General features: G+C 39.2%; 1 protein-coding gene across 2 annotated transcripts in view; it reads right to left on the bottom strand.

The window, feature by feature from the left end:
- Positions 1-6,504, bottom strand: part of GALNT5 (polypeptide N-acetylgalactosaminyltransferase 5) — a 47,387-nt gene extending 40,883 nt beyond the window's left edge. For both annotated transcript variants that reach the window (XR_014490956.1, XM_083350448.1), the window contains exon 1: positions 4,466-6,504. Coding sequence is in view for 1 of the 2 variants with exons in the window: in XM_083350448.1 (XP_083206574.1) it covers positions 4,466-5,877 (1,412 nt within the window). In the remaining variant the exon portion in view is untranslated. The remainder of the gene's footprint in view (positions 1-4,465) is intronic.
- Positions 6,505-24,524: the final 18,020 nt, after the last annotated feature.

Here is a 24,524-nt window from a genome sequence, read left to right as displayed (position 1 = left end):
AGTAGGTATCTGAGTGTCATGTGACACAACGTTCTTACAAAGCATTAAATACCTTGGGACTGGAACATATTAAAGAACAAAACATAAATCTCTCAAAAAAGGAACACATTGCAAATCTTGCTATATGACTACCAGACCTATATAAAGCAAAGAGTACTACTGCAGCAATAGGACTGGTATTCTAAGGGGGAGAGGGGGCTCAGTATTATTTTTGATGCTGTTAAGGATGTTACAATAAACCATGGGCAACATAGCAACATAGATTATATCCACCCCTGATCGCAAAGTGCGGAACTAGTAGCTATTAAGTCAAGGGCTGAAGAAACTCGAGAAAGAGGGCCTCACAGAAGTGACAGAAATAGAAAAAACATGGAATTGAGAATTTTATTTTTTTAAAAAACTGTGCTGCCCATTTCCCTTATAAGATAAACAGAAAGCTCGTATTTGGATGACACATACACTTCAAAGTAATCACAAATAAATTTTATGTATCCTGCAGCCTCTAGAAATACAGTAAAACCCATTACAATCTCTGCAAATCTAGAGCCAGCCTTTTTTGAGTGCTCAGTCTTGTGACAAATAAACATGCATGAGGTGGGGTGGGAGTAGACTTGCCTGAAATGAAATATACACACAAAGGATGAAGGAACATAGCAAGTTGCCTTATACTGAGTCAGACCATTGTTCCCAAGAATGCTTTCAACTCAGAAAATGGGTGCATTTAAAGGGCTCCAGAACGTATATTGTTTCTTTTTTCCTGGCAATTCCATGCATTATTTCCCTCTTCAAATAGCCAAATATAGTAAAATGCAGCAACGTCAAAGAAAACAAAATTCACTTATATCCAGACAAGACTTTAATTTCCAGGAGTATTACTAACATTCATGATGTTCAAGGGTTTTGTTTGCATATACTTAGTAGAATAAATTGATTTGTTTGGAGAGCTGGCGCCCTTTAGGAAAAAAAAGAAGAAACTACTTGCAAGGCTGTTTTTCTGTCATGTTGTCCAAATAAAAGCTTCTCTCCTCCCCCACAAGACAGTCAGCGAACACTGAGGTGTTATTGACAGCCTCAATTCAGCAACGTTTCAATGTGACCCACTAAGGCTAAGCCTATCAAAGAAGTACAGCAGAAAATCTGTAGATCTAGCCGGTGATAAAGATTTCTCTCATTTCATTGAATTTGTCATTTTACATCATGCTGGTTTAGAAAAAAAAACAGAAGAGTCAAAGGTTTTGGTCAGGTCTTCTCTGCATGAACAAAAGGCTGAAGGGAAAGCATTTTTCTCGATTTCTATTTGCAATTCAGCTAAGGGTTTGATGGATGCCTTAAGGGAATCTTTACCCCTTAGGCTACTATATCTTCCAGCAGATCTTGAGAAAGCCAGGGCAAGCTACCAAAGAACTCCTCCCACAGAGAATCCGTTCTCCTGATCATTTTTCACCAATGTTTGATAGGGTGGTTGATCCTATCCTCCCAACCTAGATGGAAAACTATTTTTTTTTTGTTCTGGGTTGTTTTGTTGGGAAAATAGTGGACTGTATCTCAATGGGAGCATGCCTGTTTTACATGACAAGGTTCTTAATTCATTGACTGGCATCTCTTGATTAAAACACAGATCAAATAGCAGTTGATGGGAAACATTATTCTCTGCCCTTTGCCATTCTGGGCTTCATAGTTTTTTCAGGTAATCCTGTTGCGTTTGAGAGCCTTCATTTTGCTAAGGTGCCCCAGAATGCTGCCAAAATATTGCCATAATGCACCACTATCTTTGGCCAAACCCAAGGGTATCAATAGGACAATGGTGCATTGTACCAATAATTTGATTTACAAAGTGAGTGCCAAGCTACAGTTTCTGCAGGCAATGTACCAACATGTATCTATGACAACATCCAAGGCAGATCATTTGAAGGCTCTCTGGTGCCTTTATTAATGTGCCTGTGTTTCAAGATGTTAAAGACAGCCTTTGTTGGCCTACCTGCTTTCAACTTCAGTTAGACTGGCAGACAAATGGGAAATGGAAAACAGCTTTTAGGTAGAAGAATTTAACTCCTTGAGAATGAAAAGCGACTTACTGTACCTTCCTCAGCTGCCATATTTCAAAGGCCTCTGAAAATTTTGCAATGGCTTTAACTGAGGTGTCAGATTTATTTATCAGAATATTTCTGTACTGCTCAAACATTTTGCCACACGGGTTTTAAAAAAGGGAGCATCAGCGCAAATAAAAATGGAGCCCAAGTCCAAAGATTCAGGCCAAAAACTTGATGGAAAAGGTTGGTTTCCATAGCTTTGTAAACACAAGTAAGATGAGGGGTTCCCCTCCCCCCACCTCAGAGCCACAATTGTTCCATCATGAAGATGCTGTTTGCGAGGGACAGCATCTCTTGAGTGCCCAGCCCCTTAAACTCAAGTAGGGAGATTGATTCTGCAACTCCACAGTTAGTAAGTCATGTATGCTTTACACAGGTTAAGAGAGCACCGGGTATTTTCTGTCTTAGGTACCAGAAACCAACTGTTTAAGACGCATAAATGCTGCTTTAAATATATGCAATTCCTAAATCAGTGCACTTCTCTCCGTAAGCCGATTATCACGCATGGGTAATACTGTTTTGCATGGCTCTGAAAGCCTGTGTTAAAATGAAATAATGACAGTTTGCCACTGATTTGATTCTGTGGCTGAGTTCACACATCACAGGAAGCTATATTATGGTTCTGCCGTTTTGGGGGGGGGGGTGGTTTATATTGTCTGAATTGTATCACCCAGATTTGTAAACTATAGCTTTCAGCTTAGAACTATACAACTGTTTTCCCTACAGCAGAATAAAAAGATCTAATTGAACATTTTTTTTACAGAAAGTAATAGTAGAATTATAACCGAAAAAATGACATTAAAATAAAGAAAAGGATGCTAAATGCAGAAGCAGGATGAGGACTGGAGCCCTATGTAATGCATTCGTGCCTGGGAACACTATTTGGAGAAAACTAATTTATTTATCAGATTTAACTACTGCCCAGCTCACTCATAAAGTGACTCTGGGCAGTTTACAGAAAATTATGGGTTTCCTGTGACTGGATGTCTGTGACCCTTTACTGGTTTAGCACCAGGGGCAGAGATGGATACTTTGAGACTGGTTTCAAACTTCCTTTTTCTTTTTGAGGTGACAGCTGCCAAAGCAAAGTTCTTCTTGCAGGAAAATTGCTCCTCTAAGGGCCAACTTTGTTCTTTAAAATAATCAGAGAGGAAATCCTTGTGTTCCATATTCAAGGCTACACAAACAGTTTGTATGTCTGTATATGTGGGTGTGTTTACACAATTCAACACATCACTCAGTGTTAACTTTTTTGGTAGCAGTGATATCTAATCTGATGGGCCAGTTTCCAATTTTCACGTGCATCCTAGTATCAGCATGGATATTCTAGTTCTACAGTTCCCACCAAGAAGATTCCAGATATAAAAATCCATAGCTATGTTTCAGCAGTGACACATCATTTTAAGCACACTCATCCCACAAAATTATGTATACTTACCAGAAAATCAGATAAAGCAAATATACTGGAACTAATTTCTGAACAAACTTTAAAAGGATTGCATTGTTCAGTACTTCCGTTTGCCCAGTGCACCTCTATGAAAAATACCAAAATAATTTAAATTGTTCACAGTAGTCCTTCAATAATTTGAGATCTTGCTATTTGAGCTTCCAGGTTAACGTCTGATGTTCTGTAAGATTTTTCAAATATTGGGGGAGGCCTTTTCTGTTTGGTGGCCTCACACATAGTCTTTGTTGGCTTTGAGGAGAACGTTAAAGGTTAATTGTACTCCACATATTGCTAATTATGCTTATTACTAATTTGCTGATGCAAATTTATGTAATGTATATTTACTTGTTTAGGTACCTATGACTTTTGTGAATATTGTATATTTAAAATAATATTTGTTTCCGAAGACTACTGAACCAGGGGTCTTTTCCCTTTTTAATTTAGATTTTGTTATCCTGTTTTTATTTTTTATAAATAATTCAAGGCTGTCAACATACCTAATAGCCCTCCTCTTTTCCCCACAACAACAACCCTGTGAGGCAAGTTGGGTGGCTCAAAGTCATCCAGTCAACAGGAGAGACTAGAACTCAGAGGTTTTGTGGTTTCAAATCTGGTGACTTAATCACTAGACCAAACTGGCTTTTTTTGTTTCATAGACACCTGTGAGAGCTTCACGAAGCCTACAAACTCTTTTTGGGGGGAAAAAGGAGTATTTTTTTTAATTAATCGCAATTATATGTCCACTTTCATACAAAACAACTCCAGGTGGCATATAACACTGAAATGCATGTTACATATTTAAATGCGTACAAATATATAGAGATGGTATTGCAAAGAAAATCAATTCCTGTTCTAGACAAGCATTTGATAAATCAGCAATTGCACCAGCCCAAATGTGTGTTGTGAAGCACAAGTAATCACAGCTTACCCAGCAGGCCTTGTGTCATCAATGGCACGATCAACTGGGATTAAGTCACTGAGGTAGACATTGAAATTCCCTTCATTCCATCTCCTTTTGGCTTCTTCCTCCTTCTCACCTGGAACTTCAGCAGGGCGCCCAAATTGACCGGGCGCTCTGGGGTCTCTTGGGGCCAGGGTCCTATCGATTGTTAACACTTTGTGCAGTCGATTTTTTTCTGCGAAATCCACATTACTCTGATTAAGTTTGGGGAATTGCTCTTTGCCTGCTAAATGGCCTTTGTCAACCTTCCCCAGTGCTCCTCCTCTGGCAAGGATCCCCTCCGCGCTCACGGCTTTAATTAGGCCATCTAGATGGGTTGCACTGGTGGCTTTCCGCTTACGACTGCTTTTCTCACCACCTGGCGGCCGTACAGACTTTCCCATCGATCTAAACGCTCGGGTGCTGACTTGGAGACGCTGAATTGTTGGAAAAACCACAGGGACCAGCTCCTTGGTTATAAAGACCTGTTGGTTCTCCGAAAGAGCATCCTTTGCGGGAGGTAGTTTTGCATCCTTCCTACTATTTGGCAGGTTTCCCGGAGCTCTTTTATTCAGAGAGACTTCCTTCTTCTCTGCTGTTGAGGTATTCAGCTTGTCAGCAGGTAAAACCCACCTTCCTGGGACCTCGGGAGCCTCTACCGTTCTTACTAGCCCCCCAGTCCCGTTTGCTTTGGGAAAACCGGGAATGCCCGGCCATTCCTCAGGCTCGCTTCCAGTGGGGACACCACGTTTAAACCCAGCCCAAGCCCTACTATCTGGGAACTCCACGTGCAGCAACACCTCCGCTCCTCCCGCGGTCCTCCGGGCGGGCGCCTTCTGAGGGGCTCCCTTTGGAAGAGTTGGACTGACAGGCGCTCGCCCTTCAGCAGCTACCGAGTGGGGCTCCTGGTCCCACCGGGCCAGAGCCGGCTTTGTCTGCCGAGGGTGGTTGGTGGCTGCCGCCCCATTGACTTTCTTTCCCGGGGGATGGGAAGGTTCAGCGGGCGGCCGGCGCCGTTTCAGCGGGAGTATGTCCCGCAGGCCGGGGATTTTCCCGGGCGCTGCTTTGGCCGGGGTCGTGCCGGGGGATAAGCGCTGCCTTCTCCCCTCCGCGCCCCGGCCAGCGTCTTCGCTGCTCCTAGAGGGCTTCTCGCCTTGTCCCGGCGGAGAAGCCTCGGACTCCACTCGGGACCACCTCCCCAGGCCACGCTCGGAGTTGCGCCAAACTCGCCGTCGCCCCCTGTCCTTCCCGCCCGTCTCCCCTCGCAGCACTTTGGCGCCGCTCTCGCCGAAGGACAACTTGAGGGCTGCCATGTCAAAGATCAGCCAAACCACCGAGGCTGCGAAGATCAAAGCCAGGACTCGCCCGCTGCCTCGGCAAACCTTCCGGAATTTATTCATTTCGGAGAAAAAAGTTTGCCTGGCCTCTGAAAAGCTTCTCTTCCGGCCGCCTCCGGGCCTCCTTACCTACAGAGGCGGCAAGAGGAGCGCCACGCGGAGCCCTGGAGCGCGCCCGCATAGCGAGCTAGGAGAAGTCGCCTGTTGCGCCTTGCCTGCGTGGCATATTTATAGCGCGGCATCCACGTCTCCTCGGTGTCGCGTGGCCGGCCTTGCAGCCGCATGTCCTCAGCCAACCAGCCCGCTCGCCAGCAGGGGCCGAGCGGCCGGCGGGTGCAACTTGCAGCGCCTTCTTAGGAGTCCCCTTCCTCCTCCTCTCGGCAGCCTGGGAGATTCTCCTCCATTCTACTTGATGGAAAAGAAAAGGAAAGAAAAGAAAAGAAAGGGGCGGCTGCAGATCAGCTGGAGAAACTGATCCCAGCTCCCCGCCTCCCCTCCATCCCAGCCCAAGCTGGTTTTCTTTCTCTGTAATTCGACACCGTCTCGGAGGGAAAACAAAGCGCAAACTTCTTACTGCTCTGGCGTAGCCTCTGCTATCACCTTCCGAGATCCTAGATACTTTTCAAAATCATGCCCAAACGCCAGAAACAAACTTGGTTGCCTGCCTGTGGTCTGTCTTGTTTGTGTGTATGTGGCTCAGGATTCCATCTTTGTAGTCATGGGGAAATTCTCTTCAGAATTTCAGAAAAAAAATGTACTATCTTGAACGATTCTTATGTATATTCATTAACCGCTCACCTTTTTCTGTTCTTTGGCAAGCCATGGTTTATTTGATCATGGTTTATTGAATAAATTTGCTGAGTTCAGAGGTTACACCAAGGCACACAAGCTAAGGTTCACCAATCATAGTTTGGTGAATTTAGCTGACATGCTAAGCCATCAGCAAACTATGTTTCTGGTCAGCATCTGACTGCAGTGGCTGGCAGCAATGGATCAAAGAGGAGGGGAGCGGTTGAGGGGAAGGGGAGAAAGGTCCTCTGAAAGTGCTTGAAAGCAGTTTATCTTACTACTTTTTGATATTTGCAGTAGCAGCAACCAATGAGAAGGTTTTCAAATTGTGCTAATTTCAGGGAGGACTCAATAAAAAAGAAACATCCTGGCTTAAGAAAGACTAGATTACAAATATTCATGCAATAATAAAATAGGACAGAAATAAAAATAAAAAATTCTCCCATGATGGAGCATTTGTAAAGGTAGGTGGAAATGAGCTTCCCAGGATAGAGGCCTACAGAGATAATGTCCCATTGAAAAGGCTGCTTTTTCAGTTAGGTCAGGTTACCATATTTTCCTGTCAAGCAACAGGAGGAGAATACTACTACTACTACTACTACTACTACTACTACTATTAATAATAATAATAATAATAATAATAATAATAATAATAATAATAATAATAATAATACATGGACAACATTTGAAAAACATTGAAGGAAAATGTGTTAACAACTTGACATGGGCATGGCTTAAGATGGGAACCATCAAGAAAGAAATGGAAGGCTTAATACTGGCTGCTCAAGAACAAGCACTACAAACTAATGCCGTGAAAGCGAAGATACAAAAATCTACTGACAATCCAAATTGCTGACTTTGCAACAAGAAAGTTGAAACTTTCACATTTAATATGTGAGTGCAGCAAAACCGCGCAAACTGATTACAAAGCTAGACATGACCGAGTTGCTAAACTAATCCACTGGGCATTGTGTAAAATATACGACTTCCCTGTGTCCGAAAAGTCGTGGGAACATAGGATGGAAAAAGTTGTCGAGAATGAGAGGGTGAAGATCTTGTGGGACTTCCGAATACAGACAGATCACCATTTGGAACACAACACGCCAGATATCACAGTTGTAGAGAACCGAAGCGTACAGCTGATTGATATCACTGTACCAGGATATGCCAGAGTCGAAGAAAAAGAACTGGAAAAAGTTACGAAATACTGCGCCCTGGCCATTGAAACTGCGCGATTATGGGTGAAACGTGTAACAGTGATACCCACTGTCATCGGGGCACTGGGAACTATGTCCAAAAACTTTGTAAAATACATCAAGAAATTGCAGCTTCTTGCAATAACTCCAGCAAAGCTACAAAAAACTGCGCTACTCGGAACATCTTACATTTTAAGGAGATACCTGGTTGATATCTAGGATGCTGGCAGCAACCCGTGTCAACCATTAGTGCCAGTCAATTTGAGTGTTCAGTTGACTGAGTTTCATGTTTAATGAATAAGTTATATAATAATAATATAAAGTGGGTCTTCTGTGGGTCTTACTGTCTGTTGTGAAGCCATGTTCTTCCTTATGTCTTGAGCTCCAGAAAATTACAGTATATCAGCATGGGATTTGCAGTCTCTGTTGCTAGTCCCAGTCCTACTTCTGTTTTAAGTCACTGTAACAAAACTAACATCTGCTCTTGGAGCGACTCAGAAAAAGGGGGGTAGGGAAATGTCTTGGTCATGGATTGATAATGAGATGAACACAAAATCACGGAGCCATGGCAGAAAGAGATGAATGTTGTTGTTAGCTGCGAAGTCATGTCCGACCCATCGCAACCCTATGGACAACGTTCCTCCAGGCCTCCCTGTCCTCTACCATCTTCTGGAGTCCATTTAAGCGTGAGCTTAAACAGATGAATACAAATCATAAAAAGCCCTTACAAGGGAGCCAATAGTGAAGCCAACATTACTTGGTAGAACTGAATTTAAAGAGAACCGAATACCGCCTTTGCTTCCTATTTCCTCCTTTGACTTGGACGGTCTGAATGGTGCACAAACAAGAATGCAACATCTGTTCCAAATTCATGAAAGCAGATATTTGGTAGTTAGTAAGATATGGCTCAGGAAAGATCTCATTCTTGCATCACAGGTTTAGATAATCTAAAGCTGCAATCCTAAATCTGTTTTTTTCTGGATGGGAAGTAATTTCCATTGAAATCTATGTGACTTATATCTGAGTGTAGAAATATGTTGTTGGCCTTAAAAGTTAGTAATTTTTTGTGTAGAATAGAAGTTTTCAGGTGCTATAAAAAGTCATGGAGGAAAGTAGAAAATGCATGTTAATAGTTGTCTTGTAGTTGGAAGAGCATTCTACCCAGCACATTAAATAAAAATGCAGGAAGGTTCACACTGAGCTATCCAAGAGAATTGTGACAGCTGCAATAGAGTGGATCAGGGTCTACAGGTTGCCTTCTTTTGCTGTAAATGACAGCAGCCTTTATGGAATGAGTCCGCAGTAACTCTGTTCATGCATACTGCTAAGCCCAACACATTTTGGCCTGGCAGTATGTATGAATATAGCCAGCACATGAAAACACATGAAAGATTGCTGTTGTTCCTTTGGTGTGGTACAAGGAAAGGAATTTAAAATTGCCATGCTGTGGTTTCAAACATCTGATGCCCCGTTGAATACTAGCTTCTCAAAGCACTAGCTAGCCACAAATTGCTAAGAATAGTTGAATAACAAAGGTTTTTTTTAGCAGTTTCTTCTTCCCCTTCACCCCATGAATGAATTATTGAAAATAAGTGAAAGAGTATGCCCCACTTTTAAACTTTTGTTGCACATTATAAATCATGAAACATTTCACAGCTGGAAATAGCATGGTCAAATAGCCCTACCATAAACTTTACAATGTGGCTTTACTACACAGCAAATACAAATGTGTGGTTTCTGTTTGGACAGACTTGTTCAACACAAGACAGCAGTTTTTACAGTGTGGATTGATTAATTTATTCCAAAAGGCTAACATTAAAATAATACCAAGGCTCAACCTCACATGGACCTTCTTTTCATTCTCTTTTTGAAAAAATATATATACAAAAGTCAAAAGTGGAGATCATGACATTTGATGCTTAGTAAGAAATCAAGCCAGACCTCATATCTACAATAAATATTTAAGATAAGTGCTACAGGATATTGGAGTTAGAACAGCTGCTTTGCACGCAATAATGTGCAAATTTGACAACAAAGATTATAGCAATAACACTTAACTGTAGTTTAAAGGAAATACTAATCCATTTTAAATCTGAAAGCAAATGGCTAACAAAGCTAGGATTTGATTCCTCTGGTTAATGAGCTAATAGTAGTGAGATCTGTAAATCTGCATTTGCTACTTTGCTTTCAGCTCTATTAGTTTGTAATCATACAGAATAGATTATCTCCAGTTCAGTCCTGAGTCAACATTCTACTGTAACTCCAGTGTTGGTAGAAGGACTGGTTCAATTTTGGTCCAATAGATGGGAAGGAATAGTTGGTATTAATTAAAGCACAAAGAATACTATGAGTACTTCCACTTGATAGATCTATTACTGAAGACCATCACCTTGGCTCCAAACAAAACCTAAAACTTACTTCCTTCATATACAAAATTATGTATATCAGGCAGAAAATTGTGCTATGTGCTGAAGGATGTATCTTTCCCCGAGTTAGCAGGAAAACTTTTTCAGGTACAAGAGAGCAGTCAAGTAATCCATCTAGTATTGACAGTTATTACCACTTTACACTGATATATTTTTATTGTTTTTAAATATTTGTTTTTCTGTTGTTGGTTTTCTTACTATTTATTTCTAATGCGCTAGTTTCTTTGAAGAATCGTTTTAAAGTGATATATAAATGACCGTTAGAACATATACATATGATATGTTATTTCCTAGGAAACAGGTATGTCGTAATAGGGATAATCATGAATAGTCTCCTGCAGTTCTTGATCAAGATTTCATACTATTTATGGATACTTTATTGTACATCTGGAGTTTTAAAAGTTTCACCTTTTCATTCCTATTCTGAAACTATTTTTGGCATATGTGAAGGAACTGTGTTTGGCGTGGACTTTTTTTCCTGAATGCTATTTTCTCATTGTTTCAATTACGCTTAATTTCAGATCTGATTCAATCTTCTACCTCAGTTTACTTTTATTAAACTGGAAGCAGAACAAGAGTAAACTATGCAGATTTGCCTCTGATTGGCTTGTAATCCCCATTTGTATCTCATTGTTCAAATCCCAAAATGGTGTGTCAGTGTTATTGCTGAACTATTAAATTTATAAAACATTACATAAGGAATTGTGGTAAGCCTATATCACTTCCAAACCAAACCCTCTGCCCCAAGGCAAAAAGAATTAGGTATGAGATTTTGTGCTTGTCCCTTTAAAAGGTATCAGCAAGTAGTTATCTAACTTCCTGCAGCACTTAAAGGTGTGCCCTAGATAATCATTAGGCAAGGAAGCTTTCATAAATAAAACTGATGTAGCTTTTCCCCCCTAGGCCATTAATATGTTACAAATGCTGACTGAAATCTCTGCAGCTAGGTGATGTGATAGGTGATTTTTAAAACTGTCAAATTAGGGTCAAAACATCTTCACAAATTCATGAAGTATGCTTTCCTTAATGAACACAAAAATAAAAATGTTAGTGGATTTTTTTCTTTGAAAACCTAGCAGCTAATTCCACCTCTTTTTTTAAAAGGAGATGGATTTTAAAGAATCATAAACTAAATTGGAGACCATAGCCAGACGAAGAAAATAGTTTAAATAAAGTGTATTTGTATAAAAGGTCACCTAGGAAATACAAGCTTTATTGTAAAGTATTCAAGGAAGCTGTATGTATCTGAACAATATAATATATGACCAAGCAGTATTACTGTGAAATAAAATAGGACATAGATTATTGCCAGAATAAAATTTAGTAACATTTAATAAAACGAACATTCAAAATCTGCTTATAAAAGCTGACTGGTTGAAACAATTTCAAACAGACCAAGAGGTTAGGAATTAGTATGTTGGATTCATAGCACCTAGCTGATATTGTATTGGGTAATCTTGAAAAGCATAGTTAAGAAAAAGTAAGTTAGACTTCGTTGGTACTTGGAGAACTGTATATTTACTGGAATTAAAAACAAAAACCTTTGAGAAGCAGGGGCAAGTTTATTTCCATGGAGTTGTAAAACCAAGTCAAACCAAGCCAAGCCAAGCCAAAGGCATGTTGATGAAGTCAATCTAGAAATTATATTTGCTTGAATTTTGCTGTCCCTTTTGTGATCTCTGTTCCAGCTTTATTGCTTCTGTTCCCAGTCACTGTCAGTCACTGGACTCTCTTCCAAGACGATAGGTGACATAGCCTAACAGATTAAATGCTCCTAGAGTTTCCCCTTGTTTAATGTCAGAATGAGGGTGACTAAAGCCTGTCTCACTCATGGGTTAGAGATGAGAAGAAGGCAGTGCCTTTGTGAAAAAAGGGGGAAAGATATTGGTAGGACATGTTTGGACAATGATTAAATGTAAGGAAGGGAACTAATTAACCTGATTGTAAAAGCATCTTTAAAAGTGGCACAGTTTAAATCTAACCTGTAATCATGATTTAGAACATAATTCAGAAAATCCCTAATCATTTTGATTGCAATATGCAATACGCAAATGAGAAAAATCCTTGCTGGATTGGTCCAAAGGTTGATCCATCATCATGCATCATTGTGTTTTCAAGAGTAGCAAAACAGTTGTTTTGAGAAAGCCTATGACCAGGATGTGACAGCAACAGCCTCCTTCAGCATCTGATCTCCAGAGAGATATGTCAACTCTGATACATTGCTTACACAGGGATTACATGTGACTGTGTATAAGTAGTCCTTATTTAACAATTATCTCATACTGCAACTATTCACAGTTATGACAGTAAGGAAAAAGTAACTTTGTGACCAATCCTCATATTTATTTATTTAGTGTATGGCATAACATACTCGGACTAGCAATATATACATTAATATTTCATTTAGATTAGTAGAATCCTCATATTTATGACTTTCATGGGTCTGTAAAGCAAAGGAAAGCTGAAATAAAATTCTAAACACCATCATGATTTAACTTAGCGACTGCTTTACTTAATAACTAAGATGCCAGTCCTAGTTGGAGTGACTAAACAAGGACTACCTGTGGTCCAGCTTGATGCACCTATAGCCACAGCATACAATTATATTTGCTGTGCTTTGAATTCCAGCTTTACATGTCTATACCTACGGTATACTTTTCAAAAATAAGAAAAAAAATGGGTAGGAAAGAGGATAACATCTTTATAGGGAGAACTAAGAAGGAAATTACAGAAAGCATCTCTCTCTCTCTTTGTGTGTGTGTGTGTGTGTGTGTGTGTGTATTCTAAACCACCCACCTCCCACAGAGGACACACACACACACACACACACACACACACACACACACACTTGTGCCTTAAAGTCAGTTTTGACTTCTGACAACCGCCTGGACAAGTCCCTGCAGTTTTCTTGGCAATTTTTTCAGAAATTTGCCCTTGCCTTCTTCCTCAGCTGAAAGAAAATGACTTGTCCACAGTCACCCAGCTGGCTTTGTGCCTAAGGCATGACTAGAATTCACAGTCGCCTGGTTCCTAGACTGATGTCTTAACCACTGCACCAAACTGGCAGTCATATACAGTATGAAATGCCTAGTTGGCTTCAAGGCTATAATTTAAAATGCCAGTTATTATCTTATATCTGCCCATCCGGTTATTCTAACAGAATTGGCTTGTTTCAGGTCTCTTCAACTAAGCAAAGTCATGTTGTGGAACCAAGGAAGCAGGCCTTCTATGTCCATTGGAACAGCACCAGTAGTGGGATTCAAATATGTGAACAACCAGTTCTCTCTGTGGATGCCGCTTCCAAAAGTCCATTCTGGGCCTGGGCAACAAAAAATTAGCTACCGGTTCTGCCGAAGTGGTGCGAACTGGCTGAATCCCACCACTGATCCCACCTGACATCTTTATGACCCCTGAACGTCCACCTACACGCAATCTTTAAAAACTCTTTGTTTAAATAAAACAATCCAGCACCAAATGCTGATTAATGTTTAAGAGGGAGAAAAGACACTGAAAAGTGAATGGAAGGAGGAACAAAGAAAGAGGTTTGTTGAAGAGAAAAGTAAATTCAAGCACAATTTTACTACTAGTAGGCAAAGAGAGTTGATCAATGCAACTGATTGTACTCTCATTTTTTTCAAATAAAAAGCACTGTAGCTAAGAGCTAAAAATGAGCATATATATATATATATATATATATATATATATATATATATATATATATATATATATATATATATATATATATATGTTTCAAATGTTAACTCTTTAGATTACCTTGCTAGGCCCCAAACATGGGGCAAATCTTTATTTCCTGTTTTCAGCCTATCTTGAAGGCTATCGAACAGGCAGTAGTCACACCGGACAATTCCTATATTTGTGTAAATTACTAACAAAGAATTAAAGGGAAACTGAAATGCATTTCAGTTTCCCTTTAATTCTTTGTTAGTAATTTACATATATATATATATATATATATATATATATATATATATATATATATATATATATATATATATATATATGGATCTTTGGTTATTCGGGTTTTTCCCCGCATAGAACTAAAGGTGTAGGCGCAACGTTTCGACGGAATCCCATCCGTCATCATCAGGCTGGTGGCTTTAGCTTCCTTCTTCTGGGAGAAGCATGTGGCTGTTTGTTCCTCTTTTTTAAACTGCCAAGAGGGGGTGTGTTCTGTGGAGGTGTGCTCTGATTGGGTGGGGGACCAAGTGTGTTCTGATTGGGTGGGAGTGTGTTTTGAATGGTGGGGGTGTTCTGATTGGGTGGGGGTGTGTTCTGAGTGGATGGGCTGGTCTCAGCTGCCAGCTCCAGACCTGAGCTGGTGAGTTGTGCTGCTTTTGTTCGGCTCCGTGTTTGTGGTGGTGCCATGTTTTTATAGTGGGTGTCAGTTTGCTTATTGTGTGGTTTGGAGGGGTTTAAAGTGGCTGATGTTGCAGCTGTAGTTAGGTTTCTGTTTTGTGGTTGTGCCTCGTTATCATTGTGGGTTCGGATTTGCTTTTTGAATGGTTGTGTGGTGGTGATGTCATGTGATGTTATCATGAGTTTGGGTCTGGTATCATTCTTGGTGGTTGGGCCTCGTCTGTCAATTAAGGCGGGTTTCCAAATGGCTGGAAGGCGAGAGGTATCATATCGTTTATTCATGCTGTGGGGGCGTTTTTCTATCTCAATGGCTTCTCTGATTATTCTGTTGTTGAAATGTTCAATTTTGGCGATAGTTTTGGTTTTTTTAAAATCAATTTCATGTCCCGTGGCTTCAAAGTGTTGGACCAGGGATGAAGTTTGTTCTCCCTTTCTGAGTGAGTTTTTGTGCTCTTCAATGCGTGCACTTATTCTTCTGTTGGTCTGTCCGATGTATGTGGTGGTGCAGGTGGTGCATGGGATTTCGTATACTCCTTGGTTTTCTAACCCAATTATGTCCTTGGGGTTTCTTAGGATGGTGGATATTTTTCTGTCTGTGTAGAATGCTGTTTTGATGTTGTGTTTTTGGAGGACCTTGCTGATTCTGTCTGTGGTACAATTCACCATGGAAACAGAAGCTAACAATCAACTTCCCTTCCTTGATGTCTTAGTCTACAAGAAATCCAACGGCTCCCTAGGACACACTATCTACCATAAAAAAACACACACAAACCGCTATCTGAACGCACTCTCACACCACCACCCAGCACAGATCAACTCCGTAGCCAAGACACTCATCTCCAGAACAAAACACCTAGCTGATGAACAACACCTAAAAACCGAACTACACACTCTCACTAATGTACTAACAGCCAATGGATTCCAAAGAAACACGATTACCAACTTAATCCGAAGAGAGACACCCACAAAAACCCAGGACAGAGAACAAGAAAATGGCAAAGCCCTCCTCCCATACTTAAAAGGGACCACAGAAAATATATATATAGTGAATCTAGAGGCCAGAAAAAGGTTTTCTCACAGTGTTATTTTGCCTCACAAAATTTTATGGTGAATCCAAAAATTGTCATCTTCCAGTGTGGGCAACAAGTCTGCCTATCACTGCTTGTTCAGATTTTCTTCTTACAGCCAGCAAGAAGAAAAGTATAATGAGTGTATAACTGGCAGTATTAGAAGCCATTCTTTTAAAAGCAACTTCAATCTATTAAGGTATTATAAATCAGAAATCCTAGGCATCTCCATTAAATCATCCAGCTACATATTCTGAATCTCAATCTTCTTCTTTTGCCCCTGATTGAAATTACAGGAAATACAATGTAAAATAAAATAATGAAACTTCATATGATTATGGAATTCAGCCATTTGGTCTGAGATTTAGAATAGTAAATAAAAATAAACTAAGTAAATATGCTTATTATTTTACTTACAGATTTTACACACATATTACTTTTGAGGATAATTCCTTGCAAGGTAACTCTCAAACATTGATTTATTTTTTCACTGTAGAGATAAATACCGTATGGAGTAAAGAAGCTAAGCCTTTTTTATCTACAGGTGAAAACTCCTCAGAATAGCAAAAAGCAGCCGAGACTTAAATATACTGAAAAGTTAATACAGCTGCTACCATAGGAAGTCCATAGATTGTTTTTCTTTCCTAGTGTAGTTTCTCTCTCACACTACACTTGTTGGAATTATTTAGTAACTGCTTTGATAATAAGCTAGATAAACAAATCTTCTGGACAAAGGATATACTGATGCATCAATGAATATTAGGTTTGTTTTGAATATTCATGCAAATTTTGTTAAGTATTTCATGCTCACAATTCCATAATTGAACTTTGAATCCAAAGCTTAGACCTGTACGATTCATGTGGAAAATTTGTCACTTTGCAACTTCACTTACCACTTTGCCAACATTTGCCACTTTACTAATGTTTTGTTAGCAATCACATAAGCGGTAATTAGATGTTAACATTCTTGCATGTTTAAAGACTTGTTCCGTGACAAGGAGCAACTAATTACAAGAATAGTTCAATTTTTCCTACTTCCTGAGGAATCCTTGAAAGGCAAATAAGAATGGTTCATTTTTTGGTACATAGCCCTCAGCCTGAATATTTATACAGATTTTAAAATTCTAGTCTTGAAACCAATTTGGACTATCTCATCTAAAGATACACTGATGGAAAGCTATTTGGAAATATCTCTAGAGACAGATGGAGGATGATATCAGCCCAGTGGTCAAATCTCCATATTCTTTCATTAAGTAAGTTAAGAAATTATTACCTTTGTCATTTCAACCATTTTCTGTCATTCTGCTGCACTTAAATAAAAAAGCTCCATTCAGACAGCCATCCTAAAACAGTTCATTAATGAATAAGCACCAACAAAATGTAATAAAGATTTGTTCCACATATATAAAAATATTGTAGGATTGCTTCTCCTGGTAGTTCCTTCCTTATTGGGAACAAATAGGTACATATAGTAGATAGTATTCAGTTTCAGGGAGAAAATATTATTAAATATCACATCAAAGAAATAGGATCTGCCTGGAAGAAGATACTGATAACTGAGACAACTCAATTAGCCATGAAATTTTATTTCAGCTTTGGTGACAAGACAGCAGCCTCTGTTGCATCTCTCCAAAGCCAGTAGAACTGTTGAACTATTATAAGGCAGGGATCCCCAAACCCTGGTCTGTGAATCAGCACCGGTCCACGGCATAGCAGAAACTGGTCTGTGCAAACAAGCGAAGCTCCATCCACAGGATGCAGGCAGCACACAAAACCACACCCCTCTGGTCCACGGAAAAACCTCTCTCCACGGAACTGGTCCTGGTGCCCAAAACATTGGGGGGTCTCTGTTATAAGGCACATTACATGCCTATAAGTTCTGCATTTAGCATGGTGCCCATCTGAGGCCATTGCCTCATTCTGTCTAGTGATAGACCAGTCTTGCAAAATCCCACTAGAGAACTGAAACAGTAAGCTCTTCAATCAATGCTTACCATTTTTTTTTTTAAAAAAATCATTTTTCTATTGTTGCAGAAAAAAAGCAGCTGTAAAGCTAAAGTGCAAAAGTAACGGCCAAATAATGTGTTCATTATACAAGATGGAAAAAGTCAAAATGTACTGTTCACGCTTTCTCTTTAAGCTGGGTTTTAAGCAAAAAAGGAGGGCAGAAGAGAGAAAGGAAATTCATCCTGATCATTGTGATGTATGCATTTTGTAAGATGGGGTGGAGGAAGTGCTGTGTGTGTGTTTGTGTGTATGTACACAAACATACTATTCATATGAAATACCAGAGATTATTGGGAGGAACAAATAATATACAGTAGATGTCCTTCCTTTGAAAATATAAATGCCAACAGTATTTTAGATTTGCCACTAGCACTAACAGGAACACATGGATTCTTTGCAACACAGGTAACTCTAGCTTAACAACTGGTTGCTTAGCAACTGGTCAAAGTTACAATGGAGTTCCCCAGAGCTACTTAAAACCTGGTTCTGGAGTTCCAATAGCCACCTCCCCAGCGGTCACATTATCACATTTTTGTGCTTGGCAACCAATTCACATTTATGGCCATCTGCTTCATCCCATGGTCATGTGATAGCAATTTTTGACTTTTTTTGCCAGTTCCCGGCATCTGCTTCCAGTTTCCAGCAAAAATCGCCTATTGAATAAAACAGTTTCACTTAACAAACTCCTTGTCTGCTTAATGACCACTGCATCTGTTTAACAACCACTGCAAAAAAAGTTCGTAAAATCAGGCACAGTCAAGTGGCAACCCCCTTAACGACCGCCATGACTTACGACTGTAATTCAAGGCTCAGTTACGGACATAAGTCAAGAACTACCTGGAGAATTGTTGCTCTCTGTTGTTCTTGGTGCCATTCCTCTTACACTGTTTTGTGGCAGAGAATTCCTCTTTTGGGATCCCAAGGAAGGCTTCTTTGCAAAAGAGGCGTCATGAGGCAATGCTTTCAGGAAGAATATAATTTTCCTGGCTCTGCCAACTGGCCTAGGCCCCGATGGGGCGTTCCATATTGGACTAGGAAGAAGATTCCACCTCCACTCATAGTATTCTGGTTTTTAAATTTCTTTAATCTCTCCTTATTTAATACTTAATGTTTTAATATTTTGAATTTTGGAGAGGTTCTTTATGTTTGTAAGCTGTCCAGAGTCATTGACAGTGAGATGGGCAGCATATAAATTTAATAAACAAAATTTAGTTAAAGCAAAAATAATTATATAATCAATTTGTTATAAATTTAATAATTAAAAATTAGTTAAAGCAAAATAATTATCTGGGGAGGGAAAGAATACATTTACTGGATATATTCACAAATACTCAAAATGAGAACATTAGGTCTTCTGCAGATTTGCAGAAGAGTCGTGTTTGGCTAATATATGTCCTCTAAAGACAGACAGTGTGTTTTAAATAAACAATGATAAAAACTGTCCTGATAATGCTTTTCAAATTACAAATTATGCATAACATGTTTGTGAAATTAATTAGGAGTTTTATTATGAGGAAAGTAAAACAACTAGTTAGAAAAAAGCAACATTCAGGAATATGAAGTATTTTCTATGCTTGCTAAATATAATCTGTCTCATAAAATGATTCTTTGTTGAATTACTGCTGCATATAATTCATGTATCATATGAACATTCCCATTAATTACTATTAGAGTGGAGAAACCCTGAAAATCTGGTACACATACCAACAAATGCTGAAGCAGATGGTTGAAATTAACGAAACATGATCTGCTGCTGAACTTGTTACCTAATTATATTGTTACATCAAAACAGTTAAACCAAATTTGTGAAGTTGTCAGTAGTGAGCTGGAGATTTGTAAAATCTACAAAATAATCCAACAATACAGTGGAATGATTTAAATGTTTTGTTTTATAAGGTAGGCTTACCTATACCCATTGATTGGATTAATGGTTTAAAAATAAAATCACAGCTTTTTTGGAGGAACATTTAAACTAAATAATGGGGATAGTGAGTTAATTGATACAGTACATCACTGTCCCCGGCAATCTAAGAAAATAGGGGAAGCCAGGCACCACACAAGTTATGCAGCAAGTAAACACAGTGTCAGTCATAAAGGACTCAAATGTCTATACGCTAATGCACAGAGTATGAACAGTAAGCAGGGTGAACTAGAAATTCAGGTAAATGAGGGCAGATATGATATTGTTGCCATTATGGAAACATGGTGGGACGAAACCTACAAATGGAACACACAGCTAGAGGGATTTAAACTATTTAAAAGAAACAGACTAAACAAAAGAGGAGGAGGAGTTGCTCTCTATATAAGAAATAACTTTACCTCTACAGAAATAGAGCACAACAATGATGAAAACTGTAAACCTGAAAGCATTTGGGTCAATATAAAAGGGGGGGAAAATGACATTGCCATAGGTGTATACTATAGGCCGCCCAACCAAGCAGAGGAAATAGATGAACTTTTTGCTAGTCAGCTAACTAAGGTATGTAAGAAGCACATCACAATAGTAATGGGGGACTTTAATTACCCTGATATCAACTGGGAGACAAACTCTGCACCAAGTGGAAGATCAAACAGATTCCTGTCAAACCTAGCAGACAACTTTCTCTCCCAAAAAGTAGAGAAGGGAACTAGGGGATTAGCCATATTGGATTTAATTCTCACTAACAGAGATGAAATGATAGAAGGTGTCGAAGCCACAGGAACCTTGGGGGGAAGTGATCATGCAATATTGGAATTCAACATTCTGGAGGCACAAGCAATAGAACACAGCCAAACTAGAGTCTTGGACTTTAAAAGAGCTAATTTCAATAAACTTAGAGAGACCATGGGAAGAATTCCATGGATGAGAATCCTAAAGGGGAAAACAACTCAAGAAGCTTGGGAAATTTTGAAAAGTGAGATAATAAAGGCCCAGTCTAGTACAATACCAACAAAGAAGAAAAATAACAGCTCTCAAAAGAAACCAGCATGGCTGCATAAAGAACTCTCTGATAAATTGAAAGATAAAAAGGACAAGTATAAGAAGTGGAAAGAGGGGCACATAACTAAGTCAGAATATCAGCAAATAGCCCGTGCCTGCAAAGATGAAGTGAGGAAAGCTAAGGCTCAAAATGAACTAAGGCTTGTGACCAAAGTAAAAAATAACAAAAAAAGCTTCTTTCAACATATAAAAAACAAGAAAAAAGTTAAGGAAATAATTGGTCCATTAGTGGGGGAAAGTGGCAAGAAGGTGACAAGCAATAGGGAGAAAGCAGAACTATTTAATTCGTTTTTTGCATCTGTCTTTACACAAAGGGAAAAAACAGTCCATCCTACCCAAACCAGTGCCATAAAAAACAGAATAGAAAGGCAAGTTAAGATAGGCAAGAAAATGGTAAGTGAACATCTGTCCAGCCTAGACGAGTTCAAATCACCAGGACCAGATGGATTACACCCCAAGGTTCTCAAGGAACTGGCAGACGTGATCTCAGAACCACTGAACTATATTTTTCAAAGATCCTGGAGCACTGGGGAACTACCAGAGGACTGGAAGAGAGCCGATGTAGTTCCCATCTTCAAAAAAGGGGAAAAAAATAGATCCAGGAAACTACAGACCTATCAGCCTGACCTCAATACCTGGGAAGATTCTGGAAAAGATAATCAAACAACAAATCAGCGAACACCTTGATGCAAACAAAGTCATCACTAAAAGTCAACATGGGTTTGTCAAAAACAGATCATGCCAGACAAATCTTATTACATTCTTTGACCAAGTGACAAAATTAGTGGACCAGAGGAACGCTGTAGATATAATTTACTTGGACTTCAGTAAGGCATTTGATAAAGTAGATCACAAACTACTACTTGATAAGATAGAAAAATGTGGGTTAGATAGCATTACCACCAGATGGATTCGTAGCTGGCTGACAGGCTGTACTCAGCGTGTGGTCCTCAATGGAACTGCATCTACATGGAAGGAAGTGTGTAGTGGGGTGTCCCAGGGCTCTGTTCTGGGCCCAGTGCTCTTCAATATCTTCATTAATGATTTGGATGAGGGGATAGATGGGGAACTCATCAAATTTGCAGACGACACCAAGCTGGCAGGAATAGCCAATACTCCAGAAGATAGGCTTAAGATACAGAAGGATCTGGACAGACTCGAACACTGGGCACTATCTAACAAAATGAAATTCAATGATGAAAAAAGTAAGGTTCTACATTTAGGCAGGAAAAATCAATTGCATAGGTATAGTATAGGTGGTACCTTGCTCAATAGTAGTAACTGTGAGAGGGATCTCGGAGTCTTAGTAGACAATCACTTCAATATGAGCCAGCAGTGTGCTGCAGCTGCCAAAAAAGCCAACACAGTGCTAGGCTGCATTAACAGAGGGATAGAATCAAGATCAAGTGAAGTACTAATATCACTTTACAATGCTTTGGTAAGGCCACACCTGGAATACTGCATCCAGTTTTGGTCACCACGATGTAAAAAAGATGTCGAGACTCTAGAAAGGGTACAGAGAAGAGCAACCAAGATGATTAGGGGGCTGGAGGCTAAAACATATAGGGAACGGTTGCTGGAATTGGGTATGTGTAGTTTAATGAAGAGAAGGGTGAGGGGTGACATGATAGCAGTGTTCCAATATCTCAGGGGCTACCACAAAGAAGAGGGAGTCAAGCTATTCTCCAAAGCACCTGAAAGCAGGACAAGAAGCAACGGATGGAAACTAGTCAAGGAGAGAAGCAACCTAGAACTAAGGAGAAACTTCCTGACAGTTAGAACAATTAACCAGTGGAACAACCTGCCTCCAGAGGTGGTGAATGCTCCAACACTGGAGGTTTTAAAGAAGAGACTGGACAGCCATTTGCCTGAAATCGTATAGGGTTTCCTGCCTGAGCAGGGGGTTGGACTAGATGACCTCCAAGGTCCCTTCCAACTTTATATTATTATTATTATTATTATTATTATTATTATTATTATTATTATTATTATTATTATTATTATTATTAAATCAGACCTGGTAGGTTGGGACTAAAATTTATGAAGTGTGTTTCCTTTAACTATAATCTTATATGCATATCATTACACTAATAATAGAGTAGAAATAGTATTGACTTTTATTACTGCCTGTATTCCTTGGTAAGTGAAAATATGAAATAATAATAATAAGATCCTGTGGGAAGTACCCTAGAAAATATCAGAGGACTTCAGCTTTCTGAGAGAGCTGTTAAATTGAGTTGTATATACTATTAATTTGTTCACTCATTAATTTTGCCATCAGCTTTTCTTAGCTTTTATTTAAGTATTTAAAGACATCAAGCTGCAGAAATCCATAATCTTTCTAGCATTGGAGCCCTGGCGGCACAGTGGTTAGAATGCAGGATTGCAGGCAAACTCTGCTCACAGCCTGCAGTTTGATTCTAACAGGGCTCAAGGTTGACTCAGCCTTCCATCCTTCCCGAGGACCCAGATTGTTGATGGCAATATGCCAACATTATAAACAGCTTAGAGAAGGCTGTAAAGCACACTATGGATACAGTATGGTATTCCTGGGGTTGCACCTTTGGAAAATGATTCAGTGAATTTCTGTCCCTCTTCAACTCAGGATCTTAACTGGATGCTGATTCTCATGTGAAAGAAAGTATAAAAAGTATAAAATGATCAGAAAGATGACAGGAGGGAGACTAATGCCATATTTGTATGCACATGCTTCAGCCTTTCTGGTCAGATTGTATGATCTGATGGATCCCTAATTGAAGAGAAGCAAACATTGCCTCTGCATGGGAGAGAATAATCCTCAACACCTTTCTGGAAAATTGAAGATATAGTGCTTATTTATTTTACTACTATTCTTGAATTCTATTGCATGAACCTTTCATCTTCTATTTTTAGTTCTAGATTTTATCAAAAGTTTTCTTTTGGCTTTTTGTGTGCCATCCTAGGACTCTGTATGCAAAAAATGTCATTATAAATGTAACATGTATATATGGGGATATATACACTGTCATGCTCTCTCCCGTATATATCCATAAGTCCAAATGTTTATCTATAGCAGGATTCCCTACTGTTAGCATTCCCCCAGATATACTGCCTGCCGTTAATACTTTCATTTAGCAAATGCTTGAAAGAATCAAGAAATTGCTCAATTGTTTGAAGAGCCTCCTCAGTATAGTTATAGTTATATAGTTTTCATAAGGACAGCCACTCACTGAATGAATGAAATATGCTGCATAATTTGAAAGTACTTATTTCATATCTCAGTCACTATTTTTCACTGGGAACTGTTTCATCAAATCTACTAAGATGCCTTATTCTGATCAAAGGTAATGTTGACTCTGTGGTAAATTACATATCCCTCTTCTCCCATACAATATATTCTGAGGTACCAATAGAATAATATGAGGAGTATTCTCATTAGAGCCTCTTGTTAGGCTAAGAGACATTGATGTTGCCATCCAGAAAACAATGAAGATATTGGGAGGACCAAATAATGAGAAAGACAATAAGCCCTTTAATAATAAAGAAAGACCAGAAGTATTAGATTGGAGCCAAGTAATATAAAAAAACAATTGTATGATAGAGTCATTCTTGCTTGTCATGAATATATTCAATTTTCTGACTCCTAAGTCCAACAGATATTGAAAGTTGTGAATCAACATGCCAAATGTATTTGATGGAGTTAATGGAGTATAAAGAGCACAGGCTATTATAATTCTATCATATCCTTTAAAATTATTGTCTGTCTCTGTCATTTATTAGTCACTTCCATGTCAGACTCTCTAACCTGTGATCTTAAGGGAATTGTGTTATACTGTTGTGTTGTGTTGCCTGTTTAGCAGCATATATTGTTGGTGCTGACTCAAAGCTC

This window comes from Vipera ursinii (genome assembly GCF_947247035.1).
Source record: "Vipera ursinii genome assembly, chromosome: 1".
NCBI classification, from domain to species: Eukaryota; Metazoa; Chordata; class Lepidosauria; order Squamata; family Viperidae; genus Vipera; species Vipera ursinii.
The sequence above is the reverse complement of the archived record's forward strand: the minus strand, read 5'-3'. Positions and strand labels throughout refer to the sequence as shown.